Genomic DNA, 16,003 nt, shown 5'->3' with positions numbered 1-16,003 from the left:
GAACCAAACTGTATAGCGATCTGGTCCTATATCAGTTTCCACAATGCTAACTACTGAACCAGTATGTAAATGAGACACAAAATAAGTTCCCACTGTATAGAGAACCAGATTCTCTATAAATTCCCACTATAAGCAACGGACTATAAAACCAACCAGTATAGGGAATCAGGTTCTCTAATTATTCCCATAGTAGCTCGGCAGTAAGTAAAGAACACAGAGGATTTTTACGTGGAAAAATCCCCACTCAAGGGGACAAAAACCACGACCTACACTTGTAAGCTTTCAACTTCACTAACTTGTAAACACCTATTACAAGACACTTTGTAATGACTCTATTACAAAGGATTCAACTCAACTAACTTGTGGTACTCTCACAACAAGCTACTTTGTGACTCTCTAGTTACAAAGGCTTTAACTAACTTATGATACTCTCACCACAAGCCACTTTGTAATAACTCTATTACAAAGACTTCAATCACTCTAACTTATAATAACACTATTACAAGCCACTTTGTAATAAATCTATTACAAAGGTTTTACAACTCGACTAACTCTAGCCAAGACAGAAACTTAGAGGGTTTGTGATTTTGAGTTTCCTAAAACACAGCTTCTAAGAAAGCAAGATAGGAGTTACAATGAAGAACAAATAACAAAGACTCAACAAACCTAAGGACTTAAGATATCTTCAATCTTGGATCCGGTCTTTGAGTGGCATCACTTATAATTATGTAAGAAAGGTAGGTAAAAAACTTTCCATGGAAAGTTGACTGCTGCACTGTTCCTGTGCAGTAGCGTGTGCAGGTAGCAACTTTCCTACTAGAGAGTTAACTTCATACAGTCTCCTCAGGAACTGGTACGGACCTGTTCCCTCAGCTATTCCTTCCACTCTGAAGAGTAGAGTTATATCCCACACTGGATCCCAACCTGGAACTTTGTGATCTCAAGGTCTTATAAATGTGTAACAGGTTCTTTATCTGGTTCTGGATGGTAAGTTTGTTAGATCATCAAAATATAAAGTAAAGTACTTATGCCCAAGGTACTTGTATCCTATCACATTCGTTCCATCTGGAATCTTGACACAAACTCCCTCAACATCTTATTCTCCCTCTGTTTAACCTTGAAAAGATCTAACTTTCTGGTCTTGACCTTGATGGCTCCAGCATGGGCCTTCATAAAAGCATCTATGAGCATAACAAATGAGTCAGTACAATTTGGAGGCAGTTGTGATACCATATCATTGCCCCCTTAGAAAAAGTTAGCCCAAACTTTTTCAGCAACACTGACTCGATTTCGTCAACTTCCAAGTCGTTCCCTTTGATCGCGTATGTATAGGAGGTCGCCTGCTCATTTGGATCAGTGGTCCCATTGTAGTTGGGTATGTCGAGCATTTGAAACCTTTTCAGGATCGGCTTTGGTATTGCGCTCGGAGGGAAATGCTTTTGAATAAACATTTTAGAGTCTGATCCATTCAATATCGGAGGTGCTCCCGGTAGTTGATCGACCCTGGAGTTGTATGTTTCCACCTTCTTGTCGTTGACCTCAATCTTTTTCTCGCCCGACTCCACTTATTTTGTTAATGCTTCAAGCATCTTCATCACCTCGGAAGTTTATCTGGGACTTACTTCACCCGGTTCCACGAGAACTTGTTCATCTCTCCAAGTATTTTCCCAGGATTGTTCGGGCTCAACCCTATGAGGGGTGTGGCTTTGGTTCTCTAGTTGTGCTATTGCCGCTTGTTGAGCCTGCAACATTTCAAAAATCAGTCGTAGGCTCACCCATAGTCTTCACCTTCGAGCTTTCTCGAGCTGCTAGTAGAGGGCCCCCGCGAACACTATTTTTTGTATCAGTTGGCAAATTGATGTTGATAGCCACCTACAAGTTAGCATCGACCGGGTTGGCAGCTGGGACACAATTCGGATCGGCATGAGGCACATCATTACTAGGCACCAAATTATTATTTTCGCCATGATGGCCTGACTCAATGTCAACGTTCAAGTGAACAGATTGAGAGTTTTACATCCTTAGGCTAACCTGGAATTAAAATTTCAAAGAACAAGCGTAAAATAGGGTGTTATAGAGTTTCGTATCAAATCATCACTATTATCCTTTACTCCATGGTGGGGCCCAAACTATTTACCCCTAAAATTAGTAACAATTAAATTTGTACGCGGTTAAAGAATATGTGATTTAATTCAACACGAATAATCAAGAACAACAGTTAAATGCGTTAAAAACAAAATAAATAATCAAATCAATCGCAATGCAGTGACCAAGCCTGATCTTAGATTCAACAATGGAATTCGTCCTCAATTGGACCCTCGGTACAAAGTTGGTCGTGAGTGAAGAAAATAACAAATTTGTAAAGCTTTGAACAATAGCTAGAAGACAAAAGTAAACGAATTACTCTGATTTGCTTTTCATAATGTGTCTGAAATAAAAGAAATCTTCCCCTTTATATAGTAGGCGAATTTCAGTCCTAATACAAATCTAAATAAGGTAAAATCTTCTTTCTCCGGTAAATGTCGACCCACACTTGATATCGGACGGGATTCGCGCCGTAATATCCGGTTGAGGGAGAATATTCCGGCTCCCTATTCGTCATGCATAACCGTTCTTCGTGTTTTCCGAGGTCCAGAAACTATACTTGGTCGAGGTTTGTTATTCCACCGCGCCCGATCTCAGACACATCGTTCATTCTTTCCAGGTTTCGACACGAGGGGTCCTTGGGCCTCAATCATATCAAGCCGTGTTTCCCCTTTGTCTCCCCATCGGGGAATCTGGAAAAAACGCTGCCCCCGATTTTACCGTACCTAGATAGTCCAATCGTTTGTCGGAGGGTAAAACAAGTTTGTGTAACTAAGAGAGTACTTAATTGGTGCAGATGAAATGAGGAATGTTTGACTTTCAAAATTTATGAACGTTTTATTAATTAGCATGCCTACTATGTAGTATGCGCTATAGAACATAAAAAGTGGTGAAAGAAAATAGCAAAGTGTTTTTGCATTCTCATTGGAGGCCTTACTTATAATTCTAATATTGTGCTAAGTCTGCTTCTGCTGACCAAATTAAATCATTCGTTTCTTACCTTTTTGATTGACAAGATACGTATCTATCAATGTTACAAAATTCAGGTATTTTGAATAGGGAACAAGAAATTTACGAAGTTTAGATCTTACCCAAACTTCTTCAAAATTTGTAGAAGTTTGGCTACTGTACTAAACTTCCAAGGGCAAAGTAGAAAAAAGAGAACTTGGTTCAGATGCTTGAGAGTAGTATGAAGAAGAAAATTAACAAAGCCAACGAGATCTCACAGTTGACAAAGCATCTTAAATAGAAAACATAATAAAATACACCCTTCAATCGAAAAAAATAAAATAGAAATCATAACAAAATACAACCCTCAACCAAAAAAAAAGTAAAAGAAAGGAAATAAAATTCTAGCTCTATATAGGAATTCCTAATCTATTGGACCAGCTGCGGAACCACTCGTTTTATCCACTTATTGTACTGGACATGAAATGCTTATCTTAAAGGGAGCTATGTTTAATTCGAATATGAAAAGGCGTTTTCTTAAATCCTTTTATAAGTTTCATGCCAAAAGTATTTATCGTCTTGTTCGTCGCCGGTGAAAGTGTAGGCCTTGAGATTTCCATCTATTCCTAGCCGAAGGTATGACAAAGTGGTGTTATATTTCGTAAAGGCCATAACATGAGAACTTCTCGTTTTTGATTTGGCCAATCTGTAGTCCAACTTCAACCTTTGATTTCCGCTGTTCAATTTTACTGATTCTAAGCTGCTATTTCTGAGATCAAACCAAGCTAATTCCACGGCAAGTTTGGTTCTGTTATAGATACCGAATATTTTCGGTTTCACTTCCAAGCTGTAAGGCCCGTTTGCGTTCTTTTTCACTGAGGCCCGGCTCACGAGCTTATTCGGGCCTGACAAGCGGAGCGATTGGCCCACCAATAGCGTGTCGGTGGGATAATCGAAACTCTGCCAAATGAATTTTCCCTTTGAGTTATGAAGGACAAAGTTGCCATTTGGTAATATCTTGTAACCAGTGACACCCTTATTGGCTGTGTGCGTTTGCCAAGCAATTCGGCCATCAGCATCTGCCAACACAAGATTTCCATCTGCTCCTAAAGCGAAGGTTGCGTTTTCTTTGACAGGATTACCCCTATTAGCTTCCCATACCCAGCGCATGATAGAATTAGCAGGGACGCTGCCCATGCGCATAGCTAGTGTCCAGGCATTAGGGGTAGTGTTGTAAAAACACAACAAGAATGGATACGTGTAAATGTCAAAAATACCACGGTAATTTGCTCCGTATTCGATATTAGAAGGTCCAAATTGGCCTTCATTGACGTATCTGAAGGTTTTGTCAACTGCGACTTGGGCAATTGAAGAAAATATTTGGCAGAAAAGAAAGAGAGAGACGAGAAGTATAGTAGGCAATGAAGGAGACATGTTTAGTTTCTTCTTTTAACTGTTTGATATGTTACTTTGCTTCTTGCTATCCGTATTTATAGATGGAGGGGAAGGATAAAGTAGGGACAAATATGTGAATTCAAAACTGATGGGGTAGTTTCCGTTTACGTGGAACCAAGTGGATATATGCATTAAAACATACCCCTTTGTCCATGTGACCTTCGAAGAAGAAAATAAATGTGGAAGAAATGCCTCTACATCATACTAAATATCCAGGAAAAAATAATTCATGCATCACTAGTTATTATATTACAATTTTGCATTACTGTAATTATTATGTAATTTATATGTATACCAACATATCCCTATGAGTATCCTTTTGTAGTATTTGTGGGATCCAACCCATTATTAAAACAAATAAAGAACAAGTGAAATAGACATGTGCCTATAGATAGGTTGGCAAAAAGACTTGGAGCCAAAGATTAAATTTGTGGGGGAGAATTAACAATTCTCCAGTAGTATTCTTGGAGGCTACGTATTTTCTCCTATAAAAGGAGAGCTCTTTCACTTCTTTCAACACACCTACAAAGAGAGAAAGAAAGAATGAGGCATCACAGATAGGGTATAAGAAAATAATCTGTGAGGAAAATAGAGAGTGTGAGCGATATTGTAGTGAGGTGGAATATCAAAATAGAGTTATTTCTTTTGAGTGTTGTAGTGGTTTTTGTAGTATTTTACTCGGGCCTACAAAGTGTAAAATTCCTTACTATAGTGATATCAGTTGCTCATCTCGGGGTCGTACTTTTTCCCCTTATTCAGAAGGGTTTTCCACGTAAAAATCTTGGTGTCATTGTCACTCTTATTCTTGTTTATTAACGTATCTCACTGCTATATTATTATTCCGCTTTTATTACCGTGAATATTATTAGTATGAGTATTTATTCCCAATAACTGGTATCAGAGCACAGGTTCTGCTCGTTCACAGAAATAATATTCATTGTCGGTAGTACTATAATCAGTGAAAAAAAAATGTCCGGAGTAAAGTACGAGGTAGCAAAATTCAACGGAGATAGCGGCTTCTCAACATGGCAAAGAAGGATGAGGGATCTGCTCATTTAACAGGGATTACACAAGGTACTAGATGCTGATGCAAAAAATCCTGATCCCATAAAAGCTGAGGATTGGGCTGACTTGGATGAAAAAGCTGCTAGTGCAATCAGGTTGCACTTATCAGATGATGTGGTAAATAACATCATTGATGAAGATACCACATGTGGTATTTGGACAAGGTTGAAAAGCATATACATGTCCAAAACACTGACAAATAAATTGTACGTGAAGAATCAGTTATACACCCTACACATGAGTGAAGGTACGAATTTTTTATCACATTTAAATGTGTTTAACAGACTAATTACACAGCTTGCCAACCTCAGAGTGAAAATCGAGGAAGAAGATAAAGCCATCTTGTTGTTGAACTTGTTGCCATCTTCGTATGATAATTTGGCAACAACCATCCTGCATGGTAAGACTACAATTGAGTTGAAAGACGTCACATCGACTCTTCTACCCAATGAGAAGATGAGAAAGAAGCCTGAAAATCAAGGACAAGCTCTCATCACTGAAGGTAGAGGCAGGAGTTATCAAAGAAGTCCAAGAACTGATCCAAGTCAAAAGCAAGAAATTGCTACAATTGCGATCAACCAGGTCACTTTAAAAGAGACTGCCCAAATATAAGGAAGGGCAAAGGTGAAAGCAGTGGCCAGAAGAATGATGACAACACAAACAACCATGGTGTAAAATAATGACAATGTTGTTCTCTTCATAAATGACAAAGAGGAATACATGCACTTGGCAGGTCCAGAGTAGGAATGGGTGGTTGACACAACGGTATCTTACCATGCCACACCGGTAAGAGATCATTTTTGCAGATATGTAGCAGGTGATTTCGGCAGTGTGAGAATGGGTAACACAAGTTACTCAAAGATTGCGGGGATTGGTGAAATTTGTATCAAGACAAATGTCGGATGCACATTGGTTCTAAAGGATGTGCGGCATGTACCTGATTTGCGGATGAACTTGATCTCGGGAATTTCTTTGGACCGAGATGGGTACGAGAACTATTTTGCAAATTAAAAGTAGAGACTCACCAAGGGATCATTGGTGATTGCAAAGAGAGTTGCTCGTGGCATGTTGTACAAGACAAATGCAGAAATATGCCGAGGTGAATTGAACGCGGCACAAGATGAGATATCTGCAAATTTGTGACACAAAAGAATGGGTCATATGAGCGAGAAGGGATTGCAAATTCTTGCCAGGAAATCACTCATCTCTTTTGCCAAAGGTACAACAGTAAAACCTTGTGACTACTGTTTATTTGGTAAGCAACATAGAGTCTCATTTCAGACATCGTCTGAAAGAAAATTGAATATTCTTGATTTAGTATATTCTGATATTTGTGGTCCGATGGAAATTAAATCGATGGACAGTAACAAATATTTTGTTACTTTTATTGATGATGCTTCACGTAAATTGTGTGTTTATGTCTTGAAAACCAAAGATCAGGTGCTTCAAGTTTTCCAGAAGTTTCATGCTCTGGTGGAAAGGGAGACAGGTCGAAAGCTAAAACGTCTACGAAGTGACAATGGAGGTGAGTACACTTCAAGGGAATTTGAAGAGTACTGTTCAAGTCATGGGATTATACATGAAAAGACAGTTCCTAGAACCCCACAGCACAATGGTGTCACCGAGAGGATGAACCGCACCATCGTTGAGAAGGTGAGAAGTATGCTCAGAATGGCTAAACTGCCTAAGTCATTCTGGGGTAAAACAGTTCAGACAACTTGTTACCTGATCAATAGGAGTCCATCAGTTCCATTGGAGTTTGACATCCCCGAGAGAGTTTGGGCTAACAAGGAGGTGTCCTAATCACATCTAAAAGTGTTCGATTGCAGAGCTTTTGCACATGTACCAAAGGAGTAGAGAACAAAGCTGGATGATAGATCCGTTCCCTACATATTTATCGGATACGAAGATGAAAAGTTCGGGTACAGATTGTGGGATCCTGTAAAGAAGAAGGTCATTAGAAGCATAGATGTAATCTTTCGAGAAAGTGAAGTTGGAGCTGTAGATGACCAGTTAGAGAAGACAAAGAATGGTATAATCCCTAACATTGTTACCATTCCTTATTCTTCTAACTATCCCATAAGTGCAGAAAGTACGACCGACGAGGTTGCCGAGCAGGGAGAGCAACCTGGTGAGGTTACTGAGCAGGGGGGAGCAACTTGATGATGATGTCGAGCAAGTGGAGTATCCCATCAGGAAGAAGAACAACCTCAACCTCTGAGGAGATCAGAGAGGCCAAGGGTAGAGTCATGCAAGTACCCTTCCATGAAATATGTCATCATCAGTGATGAGAGGGAGCCAGAAAGTCTTAAAGAGGTGTTGTCCCATCCAAAAAAGAACCAGTGGATGAAAGTTATGCAAGAAGAGATGGAATCTCTACAGAAAAATGGCATGTACAAGCTGGTTGAACTTCCAAAGGGTACAATATCACTCAAATGTAAGTGGGTCTTTAAACTCAAGAAAGATGGAAATGGCAAGCTGGTCAGATACAAAGCTCGATTGGTGGTTATAGGATTCAAACAGAAGAAAGGTATTGATTTTGATGAAATTTTTCTCACTTGTTGTCAAAATGACTTCTATTCGTATAATCTTGAGCTTAGAAGCTAGCCTTGATCTTGAAATGGAGCAGTTGGATATGAAAACTGCATTTCTTCACGAAAATTTGGAAGAAGAAATCTATATAGAGCAGCCAGAAGGATTTAAAGTAGCTGAAAGAAAACATATGGTTTGCAAACTGAATAAGAGTCTTTATGGGTTGAAGCAGGCACCAAGGCAGTGGTACATGAAGTTTGACTCATTTATGAAAAGTCAAACAATCATAAAGACCTATTCTGATCCATGTGTATACTTTAAAATATTTTCTAATAACAACTTTATTATATTATTATTGTATGTGGATGACATATTGATTGTAGGACAAGATAAATAGCTGATTGCAAAGTTGAAGGGAGACTTATCTAAGTCCTTTGACATATAGGACTTAGGCCCAGCACAACAAATTCTGGGAAAGAAGATTGTTCGATAACGAACAAGCAGAAAGTTGTGGCTGTCTCAGGAGAAGTACGTTGAACGTGTACTAGAACGCTTCAACATGAAGAATGCTAGGTCAGTCAGCACACCTCTTGCTAGTCATTCGAAGTCGAGCAAGAAGATGTGTCCTACAACAATGGAGGAGAAAGGGAACATGGCTAGAGTTCCTTATTCTTCAGCAGTCGGAAGCTTGATGTATGCAATGGTATGCACCAAACTTGATATTGCTCATGCAGTTGGTGTTTTTAGCAGGTTCCTTGAAAATCCTAGAAAAGAACATTGGGAAGAAGTCAAGTGGATACTGAGATACCTTAAAGGTACTACTGGAGATTGCTTGTGTTTTGGAGGATCTGATCCAATCTTGAAGGGCTACACAAATGCTGATATGGCAGGTGATCTTGATAATCGTAAATCTACTACTGGATACATGTTCACTTTTTCAGGGGGAGCTATATCCTGGCAGTCGAAGTTGCAGAAGTGTGTCGCACTCTCTACAACTGAAGCAGAGTATATTGTCGCTACTGAAGCTGGCAAGGAGATGGTATGGCTAAAACGGTTTCTTCAAGAACTTGGATTGCACTAGAAGGTATATACAGTCTATTGCGACAGTCAAAGTGCAATAGACTTGAGCAAAAACACCATGTACCATGCAAGGACGAAGCATATCGACGTGAGATATCACTAGATTCGAGAAAAGATAGAGGATGGATCTATGCAGGTCAAGAAGATCCATACAAGTGAGAATCCTTTGGATATGCTAACAAATGTGGTACCAAGAGACAAGTTCAAGCTATGCAAAGAACTTGTCGGCATGCACTCAAACTAGCAACCCCAGTGTTACCTCCTTCCGGTGAATGAGTCTGGAGGGGGAGATTGTACAGTCCAACCCATTGTTAAAACAAATAAAGAACAAGTGAAATAGGCATGTGCCTATAGATAGGTTGGCAAAGAGACTTGGAGCCAAAAGCTAAATTTGTGGAGGAGAATTAACAATTTTCCTGTAGCATTCTTAGAGGTTACGTATTTTCTCCTATAAAAGGAGAGCTCTTTCACTTCTTTCAACACACCAACAAAGAGAGAAAGAAAGAGTGAGGCATCATAAATATGGTATAAGAAAATAGTCTGTGATGAAAATAGAGAGTGTGAGCGATATTGTAGTGAGGTGGAATATCAAAAAAGGGTTATTTCTTTTGAGCATTGTAGTGGTCTTTGTAGTATTTTACTCGAGCCTACAAAGTGTAAAATTCCTTACTATAGTGATATCAGTTGCTCCTCTCGGGTTCGTAATTTTTTCCCATATTCAGAAGGGTTTTCCACGTAAAAATTTCGGTGTCATTGTCACTCTTTTATTCTTGTTTATTAACGTGTCTGACTCTTATATTATTATTCTGCTTTTATTACTGTAAATATTATTACTGTGGGGATTTATTCCCAACGGTACTCACAAAATAAATATATGAATGTAAACAGAGTTATGGCCCTTGCTTTTGTATATAAGGTTGTGACCTGTTAATCAATAAAGCGAGTTAAAGAATCATAATTTTTTAAGTTTAAATTTCGATAAAAGCAAAAGAAGATAGTTTTTTCATCCTGGTCGATAGAAAAATCCGATACCTAGTGAAAGATAGCGGTACCTCATAAAATTAGTTATAGTGCGCAAGCTGAGTTAAAGTGGACCCATGCCACTTATCTCTGGCTTTGGTCTTTGGATAAAAAGGTCTGAGGCAGATCAACAAATATTGTAGTAAAGTAGTAAGTATTCTTTTATCCTTAATTAGCGGTCTCGTGTTCGAACCCTGGGTATGAAGTCGTTTTTGTTAGGGAACGCTTTACTCACCAATGTGAGATTTTTTAGTGCGAATCTAAATTTAATCGGGTCTCAATGCAGATATCGAATACCGAATGTATCATTAAAAAAAGGCTGAGGCAGCTAGATGCGAAAATTAAGTTGCATAATCATTGATCTATCTCCGTGCACATACCAATCATTAATTAATCATATATTCCAAACTCCAAATTGAAACGGTTTTGCAAAATGACGAGGAATTCGTTTCACTTTCGACTGGTCTTTGTTGCAAGTTGAGAATCGCCAACGACGACCGGTCTTTATATAATTGTTAAATTATCCGTGATGAAAGACAAGCAAATTAAGCTCTCCCAAATTTCTAACATAGTTTATTTTCGTGAAGTTTTATTGATTTTCGATTTCACATCTCGCATACATTAATTAATTCTTATTAAAAACTACAATAACAAAGGTATTTCAAAACTCGACAAAATTAATATAATGTAGATGTTTTTGTTTGTCAAGAAAATGTTTTTTTTTATTTACTTTTTGTGATGATGTTTGACTAAATTAAGTTGGCTTATATGATATTTTGGCGATAACAAAAGAATATTAAATTGATATTAGATGAAAATAGAACATATATCACATTAAATTTAAAGTTTGAATAATATATTGAAAATAAATTCTTGAAAATTACGAAAGTTATATTAAATAAAATGGTATTCAATATTTTTGAAACGTCTCAAAATGAAAAGAATGTAATTTGAATTGAAATAAACGAATATGATTGAAGACTTTAATGTTTATTTGACCGTTGAAAAGCTGCAGTATCGGTTCGGGTCCAACTCACCCTTGAACTGGTCGTCCATGAGAGGCACAGAACACCGGGGTATGGGCCAATTCATTACTCCCTCCTATGTGTTCTAATTTATGGAAAAATTATAGAGACGTTCTATTTGGTTGGCCCTATTTAATTTATATTTATATTTAATTTTTTTTAGTTAGAGCCCAAAATTAAAACAACTTTAGGCTTTTTTATCCTCTTTCTTCTTCTTCTTCTTCTTCTTCTTCTTCTTCTTCGGATGACAGTGATATAAGGTGTTTGTGAATATATTTTAAGGTAGTTTATGATGTTTTACAATGGTGAGGTGTCATGGCGCATTATTTTATTTTTACTATTGCTTAAGGTTTCTTCTTCTTCTTTTTCTTAATTGCAAAATGAGTTCGTTAGATTTATCATTGTTTTGACAAATTGATGATTGAAGTTTATTCTTTATGATATTTGGAGGTTATGTTTTAAATTTGAGCTTATTTGGAGTAGATTTAGGTGTGTAAATCGTATATTGGATTATTAAAATTCGAAGAATAAATTTCTATTTCTGGACAATTTACACTTCACGCCTATTTGGCCTTAAGTGCATGAAAATGTTGGTTGCACTTCAGACCTATTTGGCCTTAAGTGCATGAAGCATTGGTTCCTCTTCAGACCTATTTGACATTAAATGCATGAAACCATTAGTTGTACTTTAGACCTATTTGGCCTTAAGCGCATCTGAAGTGCAATGTTTTCACTACCATTAGTTGCACTTCAGACCTATTTGACCTTAATTAAGTGCATCTGAAGTGCAATTTTTTCACTTCAAACTTTTTGGCCTGAAATGCATAAAACCATTGGTTGCACTTCAAACCTATTTGGTCTTAAATAAATCTGAAGTGCTATTTTTTCACTTCAGACCTCTCTATTCTTAAGTGCATGAAAATATTTATTGCATTTCAAACCTATTTGGCCTTAATTTTTAGTGCATTGCACTTCAGACTAATTTTTTTTTCAACTTCAGACTCGATAAGTCTGAAGTTGGTCGTAAAGTGGGTAGGCTTGTAAATTTTTTTGGAAAGTAGGTATAAGTTTAATTGTGACTCTAAAATCGGATATAGATGCAAAAGCCCCTAATTTATGTGATGTGTTTTCCATTTAAGTTTGTCCAAAAAAGAATGTATAACATACTATATCTCAACTTTAGACTTTTTATTTTACCTTCACAAAAGTATGTATAACTGATTTTACTTGTTTCAAAAGTATTACTTTCTTAAATTCCATATACAATAAAATAATATCACATAAAATGGTATGGGGAAAATATTTAATAGAAAAAAGCAGCTGCTAGAAGCTGCTCATACAATTACAACAAGTCGACAACGCAACCAGTGCAATTTCAAATCATTAATTCTTGCCTTTTTCATTAAAATTACTGCAAGAAATATTCCAAAGTTGAGTATAATTATCTTCTCTCTCCATATGCGTTGATGCTAGTGTGTGGTTCATATAGTCCTGATTTTATACTATTGTCACATTTCGTGCTTTCAGTAATTTTATAATAGTGTTAATTCTTCTGAATGAGGAAGGTGTTGACGTGTTGTTGCAAATTATATATATATATATATATATATATATATATATATATATATATATATATATATATATATCATTCAAAATTTACAAAGTTATAAGTCTCTTTGTATTGTCACATTTCGTGCTTTCAGTAATTTTATGATAGTGCGCGCGCGCGCAAAAATTTACCTTATGCATTTTCAAATGAGATATTACTAGGAGCTGGTGCTTTGTGTATTTCTTCAATTCCCCTACTCCAGTTGCAAATATGGTACTCTTTCAGTTCAATTTTAAGTGTTCTATTTGGCTTAAACGTGACAATTAAAATAAAAGTTACAGTTTAGGATCAAGAGTAATGATCGTTGAAGTTGATTTTTCTTTTTCTTTGCGGAATTCGAATAATATATTCTAGCAAAAGTGAATAACGAGATATTTCTATATTAAAATAATGAAAAAACATAAATGAATTTTTCATCTAAACCGGCAGACACAATGTTGGTTCCCTACGTACACACTAATATACATGGCCATCAAGTAGTACAGTGTCTAGAAAGTCGGATGTCGACCCACACAAACTTAGATTAATTATTAACTAAGCAAATAAAATTGATTATCTATCCACGGCATTTTAAACATGTTGATTTTTCTACTAAATTACCGTCACGATCCCAAAATCACACCTTAAAAAATTGTGATGGCATATATTCCCTAAAACTAGGTAAACCTAACACAGGCCGAGTTACCAACAGACTTAAACCATTTAATCATTAAACATGAACCAGTAAATGCCATGCATAACCAACAACGATCAATAGATATACAATATCACAAAATCGGTAGTAGGAATCATAGAGTAACTAAAAATATCAAATACATCACTGTTTGGAATAAAAATAAATAGTAACAAAGTAAAGCTCCAGAACGTGACTCCGCGGCTTGCAAGCGTAGTAGCAGGTATACCTTACGTCTCCATAGAAAATCTCCAACATCAAGTTAACGACAGGCAGACTCAGAGATATCTGAATCTGCACAAAAATATGCAGAACCTTAACATGAGTACACCACAGTGGTACCCAATAACCATCAAAACTAACCACGATGGAGTAGTGATGTGGTATATCAAGATACCTACTAGACGTAATAACTTGTGCAAAATATTAATATAATGCTAACAGAGGAACAAATATCAACGTAAAAGCTAAAAATGAGAAAAATAACAATATAACGCTAGCAATGGATAGAAGAAACAACAAATAACAATAAAGAGTAAACATGTGATAATGCAACAAGTTATCAGAACGCCGTTAGAGTACCAGTAAAATCAATTAAGGAAAAACAATGACAACCAATTAATTAACCGTTCTATCACAAGGTTACACAAGAATCACCCTGAGGTACCATACCTCATAATCACAAATCACGAGTCCCAAATCACGAATCTCAATCACCTAATATCTCGTGCCAACATTATCAATAATAACCGCGTGGACAATTCATGTGCTGAACAGAAAACTCACGTGCCAACACCATTAATACCTCAAATCTGCACGGACAACTCACGTGCCACTAATAACAATATCTCATATCCTCACGGACAAATCATGTGCCAACATGAACAATATTCAAATTCGCACGGACTACTCATGTGCCAACAATAACAATATCTCATATCCGCACTAATAACTTACGTGCTAACAGTATAATCCACACAAAGAAGGCACATATACAATAATACACGTACATGATCAATGAACATCAAGAGTTATACTCCTAGATTGGTGCAGGCCACCTGTTACAGTGTATGCTATACAAGTGTACTATCACAGTTCAAGTCAATAGGTAACAATCAGAGACACCAAGTATCACATTGGTAACAACACAACAAAATCCGTAATATGCATGACACACACAAGAAAGTCACTCCACCATACAAATATTATTAATAACAATGCCCCCATGCCAACACAAATTATCCCCGACATAGCCCACCTTGTCTCGCTGCACGCGCAAAAATAAAGTAAATGTCCTCCTTGTCTCGCCACACGCACATCAATAACTATTCCACTTTATCTCTCTACATACGCAAACCCAACATATATAGCCCGCATTGTCTCTGAGCATGTACAAATATCAATAATAATAATATCATGGATAATTCACGTGCAAACACCCCGACAATCCTCAACAATCCCACATGTGCCAAAAACATAATAATAATTTCAATATCACAATCACACATAGCCCTCAAAAATACTGAGTACAATAGCAACAACAACAACAACAATAACACAGGATTACGACAAGTAAATCAACACAAAAGCTACAACAACACAATAAAAAAGATAAATAAGCTCAACAATGAAAGAGATAACATGTAAAAATGAGTTCCAATAAGGATAACTCAACAATGAGAGAGATAACATGTAATAACAATTTCAAATAAGAATAATTAAATAATAAAAGAGGTAACATGATAATAAAATATAGAACATGCACTAATAACCTCAAATAAAGCATGTAAGAGTGAACTTAATAATGAAAGATATAATATGATAGAACAACTTCAATTAAATGCATATAAGAAATCTAAGAGTCTAAAATGGTCAAATTTCCACATATAAGGTCGTGTATATACTCATCACCTTGTACACACTTTTTCCCCGTAATTCAAATTGTGCAATCAAACCAATCCCTATGGGGTAATTTTTTCCAACAAACTTAGGAAATACTTATCTCAAAAGCCCTAAATCAATACTCTAAAACGCCTTTCCTCTAAAATTCACCTCCGCCTGGCTCAAATCTAGCCAAAAATGACTTATATCATCAACCAATGCAAAAGAAACTACTTTCAATTAATAAATTTAAGATCTTTATACAATTCGCCAAAAGTCAATCACAGGCATGCCAGTCAAAACTAGAGTCCAAGGGAGGTCTTCACTTTTCATAACCCCACAAGTCCATATATGTGATTTATTTTTAAATTCGAGTTCATTTCGACTCTCAAATCTCAAATATTTATTTTACAAAACATAGACAAAAATTCTTAAAATTTCCTTTCAAATCTCATGATTTTGATGCTAAATCTCATAAATAATCATTTAATATAGTCTAAAATTGATAAAAATCACTTACCCAATAGTTATATGTGAAAATTCTTCCTCAAAATCATCTCCTACTGAGTCTAGGATTCCAAAATATCATAAAATGAAGCTAAGCCCCATCCTCCCAGCCTTTTTGTTCAG

General features: G+C 36.6%; 1 protein-coding gene across 1 annotated transcript; it reads right to left on the bottom strand.

Moving 5' to 3' along the window:
- Positions 1 to 3,313: 3,313 nt before the first annotated feature.
- On the bottom strand, positions 3,314 to 4,511 carry LOC104217142 (epidermis-specific secreted glycoprotein EP1-like). Its single transcript, XM_009767298.2, has one exon. It carries the CDS (start codon positions 4,465 to 4,467, stop codon positions 3,571 to 3,573), a length of 897 nt encoding a protein of 298 aa, XP_009765600.1. The 5' UTR covers positions 4,468 to 4,511; the 3' UTR covers positions 3,314 to 3,570.
- Between the last annotated feature and the right edge of the window lie 11,492 nt (positions 4,512 to 16,003).

The sequence above is a fragment of the Nicotiana sylvestris genome, chromosome 7 (assembly GCF_000393655.2).
Source record: "Nicotiana sylvestris chromosome 7, ASM39365v2, whole genome shotgun sequence".
Taxonomy (NCBI): domain Eukaryota; kingdom Viridiplantae; phylum Streptophyta; class Magnoliopsida; order Solanales; family Solanaceae; genus Nicotiana; species Nicotiana sylvestris.
The sequence above is the reverse complement of the archived record's forward strand: the minus strand, read 5'-3'. Positions and strand labels throughout refer to the sequence as shown.

What these genes read in the sequence shown, in the direction of transcription:
- LOC104217142 (XM_009767298.2), bottom strand. Translation starts at nt 4,467, where the DNA reads ATGTCTCCTTCATTGCCTACTATACTTCTCGTCTCTCTCTTTCTTTTC.